Source organism: Nicotiana sylvestris, chromosome 6 (genome assembly GCF_000393655.2).
Source record: "Nicotiana sylvestris chromosome 6, ASM39365v2, whole genome shotgun sequence".
Taxonomy (NCBI): Eukaryota; Viridiplantae; Streptophyta; class Magnoliopsida; order Solanales; family Solanaceae; genus Nicotiana; species Nicotiana sylvestris.
Genome location: NC_091062.1, coordinates 175,976,507 through 175,986,320, shown reverse-complemented (window position 1 = coordinate 175,986,320; position 9,814 = coordinate 175,976,507). Strand labels below are relative to the sequence as shown.

Here is a 9,814-nt window from a genome sequence, read left to right as displayed (position 1 = left end):
CAACACATGGGGTCGGTTGTGCTGATACTACACTCTACACTCATTTGTGTAGACCCCAGTGTTGTGGACTTCGGACCGCAGTGAGATTGCTGATTCTTGATCATCAGGCGACCCGAGGTAGTCCTGCAGGCGTCCGCAGGCCTTGGCGTCTCCTTCTATCTACTATTCCTGTTTCTTTCTTGCATTTCTAGAGACAATGTGTTATTTATTCCTTTCAGACCCTTTATTTGTAGTATTCTTAGACCGTCTATGAAACTATGACACCAGTTCTGGGTAGTCGAGACTCAAACAGTTGTATTAGATATTCATGTTCAGATAACTAATTGTTTCTTTCTTCCGCTTGTGTTAAATTCCGCTATTTAAATGTTATTATTTCGAAATTGTTAATGAATATAAAATGGGTAAAAAGTTAAATTGTCCAATTAATTGGCTTACCTAGCTCGTACTAGTAGGCACCATCATGAATCCCGAGGGTGGGAATCCGGGTCATGACAGCGGGCAATCTAGTAGATTATACAAAACAAATGCTAGCCTATTTTCTAAAAGGAAATAGACAGAAAGTAAAAGCATAAGAGAGACTCCAGCTGTTGTAGAACGGCTCAAAAGGGCAGCTCACCGGGAAGTCTCAAGCTTGGGAATCAAGTCTACGCACCGGTCTGGTGGCTAGATGCACCTGCCTCAAATCCTGTACAATCAAGTACATAAGTGTTGCGTGAGTACATAAAAATATATGCCTAGTAAGTATATAGTATAACCTCAGAAATAGTGATGAGGGGTCGACTCCGACACTTACTAGAGCCAATAGTATAATAATGTGAAATTTCTAACTTAAGCATAATACATGGAGATAAGTGTAAACTCAGAACATGAAAAGAATAACTGAAAAATTCTTCCATCATACTTAAGAACCACAATAAAACACTTCCTTCATTTAGAACAAGTGATTTCTCAATAACAAATTTTTACAAATTAAGATTAGTTTCCAGTTCTATTATCACACACGAATACCACCGAGGATGTTCGGCCCGATCCAACATAAATGTAAATTGTGCACTGCCGAGGGTCGAACGACGCGAACCATAGATGCATCTATTCATCCCGCTCGCAAATCATACATACGACACGGTCAAACACAAAGCTAAAGAATTACCCTGCTCGCGGATCATACATTCGATGCGGTCAGGTCTAAAGTTAATCATTTAAGTCATAATCCTTTCTTGAATCATTTAAAAATAAAGATAATTTAACTTGAAACCTTTAAATCTTCAGGAATCCTCAACTAAATTCCATTTGTTACAATTAGCAAGTACAATCAAATAATGGTGTCCACAAAGCATGGTGTAAACCTAGAACTACCCGGACATGGCAGGTATAGTAGCTACGTATGGACTCTCGTCACTTCGTGCATATGTAGCACCCACAAATACTCACATATAGATTAAGTTTACCTATGGGGAAATTTCCCTATTACAAGGTTAGAAAAGAGACTTACCTCGCTTCAAGGCCTACTTTCTCGTCCAAGCTTATGCCCAAACCCTCAATTTAGTGCCCAACAATCCAAAACTACCCAAATAGTGTATAAACTAATCAATATAAGCTTAAAAGTTCATATCCCAACTATATACGTAATTTCTCAACTCTAAATGCAAGATTCCTAAAATTCATCTCCGGGCCCACATGCCAGGATTCTGGATATTTCGAAGAAAGTTGTTACCCATAACCTTAGGAACATTAATATATGATTTTCATTAAGTTCCATAACCATTTTCGTGGCAAAACTCCATTTTTATCAAAAACCTAGGTTTTTCTTTAAACCCATGATTTTCACGAATTTACATGTTATAATCTACCCATTAACTATGTATTAAACTCATATTAGGTAGAAATTACTTGCCTCACAAAGCTAGGTCGAAATACCCTTCTTAAGAGCTCTCAAATCGCCCAAGAGTGTAATAAATGACCCCAAAAATGCCTAAGTCCTGATTTTAAACTTACTCCCCAGCTGCCTCCTTCTTTGTGAACGCGAAAGAGGCCTCACGTTCGCTAAGGCAAATGACTCAGGCCTTATGAAGACCCTTCATCGCAAATGTGACCATGGTGTCGCAAACGCGGATGCTGGCTTGGCCTACCGTTAACAAATGCGAGTGTTGCTTCGCGAACGCAAAGAACAAAGCGGGCCCCAGCCCAGCCCGGCTACTCTACACGGACACTAGTCGCCTCACATGAATGCGAAGGTCACTTGTCCTAGACCTTCGCGAATCCAGTCTAGCTATCGCGAACCCGTAGCACATTCCCCCCCCCAACCCCAACTCCTTATACGCGAATGCGATGGTCCCTTTGCGTTCGCGAAGAAGGAAACCAGAACTGGGCATTTCTAGTTTCTTGCATATTGCTCTGAGGGGTACGAAACTCAATCGAGCCACTCGGGACCCTGTCCAAAGGCACTAATAAGTCTGTAATCATAATACAGACTTGATCAAACTCCCGAAACACGAAAAACAACATTGAAACCAAGAATCATACCCCAAAATGAAATTGAATCAAACTTTGAACTCCAAGGTTTTCCAAGTTCTCCGAATGCGCCGAATCATACTTAGACTACTTGGAACGACACCAAATTTTGTATGCAAGTCTTAAATGATATTACGGAACTATTCCCGTTATCGAAATTCAATTCAAACCTCGATATCACCAAAACGCGCTCCAAACCAAAGTTAAAGAACTTCAAAGTTCTTCAAGAACCAACTTTCACTATTAGGCGCCAAAATGCTCTCGGGTCATCCAAAACCCGATCCGAACATACACCCATTTCCGAAATCATCATACAAACCTGTTGGAACCATAAAATTCTGATTCCGAGGTCATTTGCTCAAAATGTTGACCGAAGTCAAACTTGGCCTTTTAAGCCAACCTTAAGGAACCAAGTGTTCCGATTTCAACCCGAATTCTTTCAAATCCCGAACTAACCATCCCAGCAAGTCATAAATCAGTAAAAGCAAGTATGGGAGGTCTTATTTAGGGGAATAGGGTTCTATAAAGCAAAACGACCAGTCGGGTCGTTACATTCTCCACCTCTTAAACAAACGTTCGTTCACGAACGGGTTTAGATTCGTACCTAAAATGCTGAATAAATGTGGATATCTTCTCCGCATGTCCTCCTCAGACTCCCAGGTCACCTCCTCGACTGGTTGGCCCCTCCACTGAACCTTTACCGCGGAAATCCTATTGGATGATCCTGTCTAGAAACAATAGCAACTGGCTCCTCTTCATAACCCAAGCTCTCATCTAGTTGAATAGTGCTGAAGTATAGCACATGTGACAAGTTGGTGTGGTATCTCCGGAGCATAGACATATGAAAAACTGGATGACCCCCTGATAGGCTGGGAGGTAAAGAAAGCTCATAATCAACCTCCCCAACTCGCCTCAACACCTCATATAGGCCTAGAAACGTGGGGTTGAACTTGCCCTTCTTTACGAATCTCATAATACCCTTCATCGGCGAGACTTTCAAAACCTTCTCACTGACCAAAAATGATACATCGCGCGCCTTTTGATCCGCGTAAATCTTCTGTCTGGACTATGCGGTGCGAAGTCTCTCCTGGATCAACTTTACCTTTTCCAAGGCATCCTTTACCAAATCAGTACCATACAACTTTGCCTCGCTGGGCTCAAACCACCCGATGGGAGAACGACACCGCTAGCCATATAAAGCCTCTAATGGAGCCATATAGATGATGAACTGATAACTGTTGTTTGTAAGCAAACTCGGCCAAAGGAAAGAACTGATCCCATTGTCCTCCAAATTCAATCACACATGCTCTTAGCATGTCCTTCAATATCTGAACTATCCATTGTGACTGCCCGTCAGTCTATGGATGAAATATTGTACTGAGCTCTACATGTGTCACCAATTCACTCTGTACGGCTCTCTAGAAATGTGAAGTGAACTGAGGGCCTCTATCTGATATGATGGAAATAATCACACCGTGCAACCGACTACGAAGTCCATAGTAATGCATTGCTATTTCCACTCAGGTATAGTCACCTGCTGAAGTAGGCCACATGGCCTCTAGTGCTCATACTTAACCTGCTGGCAATTTAAGCACCTAGCCATATACTCAACTATGTCTTTCTTCATCCGCCGCCACCAATAATGCTGCCTCAGGTCACGATACATCTTCATATCCCCTGGATGAATAGAATACCAAGAACTGTGTGCCTCCTCTAGAATCCTCTCACTTAAGCCATCGACGTGAGGAACACATAGGTGATACTGGAGTCGTAGAGCACCATCCTTGCCAATAGAAACCTCCTTAGCACCACCCTGTAGTACCGACTCTTTGAAAACTGCCAAATGCGGATCATTAAACTGCCGAGCCTTGATCTGCCCAAATAATGAAGACTGGGCACCAACACATGTGAGAACTCGGCTGGGCTCTGAAATGTCCAACCTCACAAGTCTGTTAGCTAAGGAATAAATATCCAAACCTAGTGGCCTCTCCTCTGCTGAAATGAATGCCAAACTACCCATACTCTCTGCCTTCATATTTAAGGCATCCACGACCACATTTGCCTTGCCTGGATGATAAGGATGGTGATGTCATAATCCTTCAGTAACTCAAGCCATCTACGCTGTCTCAAATTAAGATCCCTTTACTTGAACAAATGTTGTAAGCTGCGATTATCAGTATAAACCTCACATGATACCCCTTATAGATAATGCCTCCATATCTTAAGAGCATGAACAATCACGACCAACTCCAAATCGTGCATAGGGTAATTCTTCTCATGAATCTTTAGCTGACGTGAAGCATATGCAATAACTCGCCCTCGTTCATCAATACACAACCCAAGACAATGCGTGAAGTGCCACAATAAACTGTATACATCCCCGAACCGAAAGGCAACACTAGAACTGGTGCTGTGGTCAAAGTTGTCTATTCTGAAAGCTTGCCTCACAATCATCGAACCAAATTAATGGAGCAGCCTTCTGGGTCAATCTAGTCATAGGTGTCGCAATAGATGAAAAGCCCTACATAAACTAGCAATAATAACCTGCTAACCCTAAGACACTCCTGATCTCAGTCACCAAAGTGGGACATGGCCAACTCTGAACTGCCCCAATCTTCTTGGGATCCACCTTAATACCCTCTCCTGATACAACATTCCCCAAGAATGCCACAAACTCTAGACAAAACTCACACTTGGAGAACTTAACATATAGCTTTTGTTCTCGCAATGTCTGAAGCACCACTCTCAAATGCTGCTCGTGCTCCCCAGGCTACGCGAGTAAATAAAGATGTCATCAATGAAGACAATAATGAAGGAATTAATATAAGTCCTGAACACTCGGTTCATCAAATCCATAAACGTCGCTGGGGCGTTAGTCAACCCAAAGGACATCACTAGAAACTCAAATGGCCATATCTAGTATGGAAGACAGTCTTCGGAACATCCGAGTCCCGGATCTTCAACTGATGGTATACCGATCTTATAAAATACCTTAGGACCCTACAACTGGTCAAATAGATCATCAATACGCGGAAACGAGTACTTGTTCTTGATGGTAACTTTGTTCAACTGGCAGTAATTAATACACATCAACATAGTTCCATCTTTCTTCTTCACAAATAACACTGGTCCACCCCAAGGTGATACACTCGGTCTGACAAACCCCTTTGCCAATAACTCCTCAAGCTGCTCCTTTAGCTTCTTCAACTATTTCGGAGCCATACGGTATGGTGGGATAGATATAGGCTGGGTACCTTGTCACGACCCAAAACGAAGGGCCACAACAAGCACCCGGTACCTTACTCAACCGAGTACCAACATAACATATCTTTCTTATTGTACTATCATTGGTAAATGGGCTAAAAGGGTTGTCATGAGATAATCAGAATAAAACATAGGGGAATACTAGACATATGATGACCCAACATGATATAGAAACTTATACATGTGACATACGGGCTTATAAGGCTGACATAATCATTTGTAAACTCAAAACGTAGGCCATACAAGTATATATATACCTGACATATGTCTACAAGCCTCTAAGAGTATATAAACATCATAAAGGTTGGGACAGGGCACCGCCATACCAGTCAATACATGTCCAAATCATATTGATTAAATAGGCAACTCCAGAGCAAGTGGAGTGCACCAATACCTTTCGCTAAGCTGAGCCTACTAGGAGAACTGTCAACCTATCTTTCAGGACCTGCGGTCATGAAACGCAGCATCCCCAGCAAAAGGGACGTCAATAAAAAAAATGTACCGAGTATGTAAGGAATGAAAAGTAGTATATAAAAAACATGAAAGAAATATGGAGTAAGTACTCAACCTATAACTCTGAGTAGCTCTATGAATCATAAAATATTTATAATGTCATGCATGTGCATGTAACTGTCATATCATGCATAAGTATATGCGTACATATCATCATCAAGCCTCTAAGGGCATCCCATCATATCATCTCGGCCTCTGTGGGCAAAATGATCAATGTATACCAGCTGATCAGGTGGTGATGTGTATATAAAGCCGTAAACATTTCCCATATCCCATATACATATATAAGCATATATAACACCGTCTGAGTCATGGGTAAATGCACATGTAAATGAATGCAATGCATGGAGGCACGTTAATAAAACTTCTCGGAACGTCATAGGACCATTATACCTCTGATTAATATCATGAAATAAACTTTTTTCAACTTACGTATTTTTCTGAGACCCATGAACAGAAGATGTAATAATAATATAGATGGGAATTCAAGAGCATATGCACCTATCATACTTCTATGAATAGAGTTATTTATGAAAGATGTGCGTTTGCTCGTTTCGTTTGTATCATTTGGATCATGCCAAAAAGAAATAAGGGATAGTCTTAACATACCTACATGATATCTTCCTTATTACTCAACCAAGCTCGGCACAATGTCTTGCATCTACAACAAGTGAAATGATATTGCCGTTAACATATAATGTCGTACCATCGTATTTGGCTAGTCGTATGGCTTAAGGAAAATCAGGCAGAACCTCCCCTATTTTTAACACATCCCAAAGACCACTAAGGGTCATCAACAACCCAACAACAACAACTATAACCAACAATAGCAACAAAAACAATGCAATCCAATATGAGTTTCTCCGATTATCTTAACAATCATATTGAGCGGCAATCTCGTTTTTACTCATAACAAGATATGAATTAAATCCAACTCTTATTTCATAAATTAGTTTACAACCTTCAGAACATCATACTTATATGCAACATATTATTTCTAGCTTAAAACATCCAAAAAATGCCTTCCAAAACAGCCCCATACGTCTAGCACCTTAATTTTTACCGTCAATCACTTGTTTTTCATCATTGTTTTTTCAATCAACTTAATTAACACCTAGTAAAGCTTAACAATAGCAGCCACAACATTATCCAATTATTTTTCACAATTTTCAGCCACCACAAACCATATATTTAGCCACAAAACATCCCAACCAAAGAGACAACCATATCTCATGTTCTTTCAAGTGCTATCTTATGTTTTTTCACTCAAACAACACAACCAACACAAGATTAGCCTTAGGCACTATCACGACCCAAACCGATGGGCCACAACGGGTGCCTGAGTCCTACCCGTAAAACACCTCTAAGCATGCGTCTAAGATATGAACTTGAATAACATCTACTGAATTACGACAATAACATACATGAAATAAACCTGCCTACAAGGCATATGTACATATACAAGCAGGATACAGTGGTGAGACGGCAAGGCTACTATAGACAACTATACATCCATAACTGAAAGCCGACAAGGCCATGTACAGCCCAACTAGACATACTGTCTACAGACCTCTAATAGAAATATAACTGTACAAAGACGGGATTGAGCCACGTCATACCCATACCCATATACATATACATACATACATACATATATATATATACATACATACATACATACATATATATATATATATATACATACATACATACATACATATATATATATATATATATATATATATATACATACATACATACATACATATATATATACATACATACATACATACATACATATATATATATATATATATATATATATATATATATGCAAACTTATTGTACCAAAATCAAAGCAGCTCTGGATCAAGTGGAGCACGCCAATTCCCGCAGATCAGAGATCCTAAGAAGGGGGACCGTCAGCTTGCCTACCTATACCTGCGGGCATGAAAAGCAGGCCCTGTGAAATAGGGTGTCAGTACAAAAAATGTACTGAGTATGTAAGGCATGAAAATTAGTACGTAAAAGACATAGATAAACCATGAAAATAGAAATATTTATAATGTCATGTACGTGCGTATAAAGGTCGTGCCATGTATAGGTATGGGTGTACATAATATCATCATGCCACTGAGCGCATCCCATTATATCATCTCGGCCACTGTGGGAAACATCATCAACATATACCAGCTGATCATGTGGTGGTGCGTATATAATGCCGTAACCTTTTTCTCATATCCCATATACATCTATTTACATATATACGTATATATAATGACATCTGGTCATGGGTCAATGCACATGTATAAATGAGTGAAATGCATGAAAAATACATAATAATCTCAATATTCCTTCCAGATAAACTTTTTCAACTATTCATTATTCTGAGACCCATGAACAAAAGATAATAATATTTTTCATGCGGAATCAAGAATATAGACATCCCTAGTATCTCTATGAATAGAGTAATTTATGGAAACTGTGCGTTTGCTCATTCTTCAGTATAATTCAGACTATGCCAAAAGAAAGAAAGGATGGCCTTAACATACCTGTTTCTTGAATTATTTGAACGAATCTGCTTCTGCGAAATTTACACTTGGATTCCTTGAAATTGGAGCGAAATTGTGTTCTGCCTCTAACGTTTTTGTGAATCAAGGATAAAATGGATGTAATCTACATGCTTACTTAGTTCCAACATTTTTGAAGTTGCTTCTGTTTCTAGCTTTAGAATGGAATTGAATACTAAATTGTTATATCACATTTATGTTTTGAATGGAATGGAATCAGATTTCTAGCTTCTATTTCTACAATGAAATTGTTATCAAGTCTTATTTTGATAAAATTAAACTTTATTTATTGTTTAGGTGTAGACACCTGATCACCATTTGTTATGAGTCATCTTCTAAATTGGTGTCCTTATGCCACGTGGAGAGTGGGGTAAAGATTAATAATCTTTACCCACTTATTCGTTAATTGGGTAACAGAAATTAGTTAACTGGGTAATGTTCTATTATCTGATAATTAATCAATTACCCGCATAATTTAAAAATTACCACAAATTACTTAAAATTCTATTTATTTTTAAAATACTTCATATATACTTTATATATTATACTATCGTGGTCATATGGTACCTTGCATGATACTAGTTCATAATTATCGGGTATTATCGCTTGACCCGTATTTTATTCCAAATTGACTACTTTCAACGAAACTTGTTTTCTTTAATTCGTGTATCCTTTATCCTTTATGACACTTATTTATCGCTTGTTACAAATAGCGTAAATACGTTAACCTCAAGATAATCTCATCCCCGAGTCCACGTCAGTTAACTGAAAACGAGATTTTAACGTATGAAAACGTGAGATGTAACATCCTTCCCCCTTAGAAATATTCGTCCTCGAATGTTCAACTTCCCGCGATCTATATAACTTTGGCAAGGTAGCCTCTGTAACAACACCACTACCAACTCTCCCCGTAGAAGCTTAATAATCCAATGACACACAAGACCATAATTATGAAT

The 9,814-nt window shown here is 39.2% G+C and overlaps 1 protein-coding gene across 1 annotated transcript; it reads right to left on the bottom strand.

Moving 5' to 3' along the window:
* Positions 1-4,069: 4,069 nt before the first annotated feature.
* LOC138871725 (uncharacterized) lies at positions 4,070-4,546 on the bottom strand. The gene has a single exon (XM_070149623.1). It carries the CDS (start codon positions 4,544-4,546, stop codon positions 4,070-4,072), a length of 477 nt encoding a protein of 158 aa, XP_070005724.1.
* Between the last annotated feature and the right edge of the window lie 5,268 nt (positions 4,547-9,814).

Bases quoted from the DNA above. Each gene is read 5' to 3' on its own strand.
- LOC138871725 (XM_070149623.1), bottom strand. From the start codon at position 4,546: ATGAAGGCAGAGAGTATGGGTAGTTTGGCATTCATTTCAGCAGAGGAG.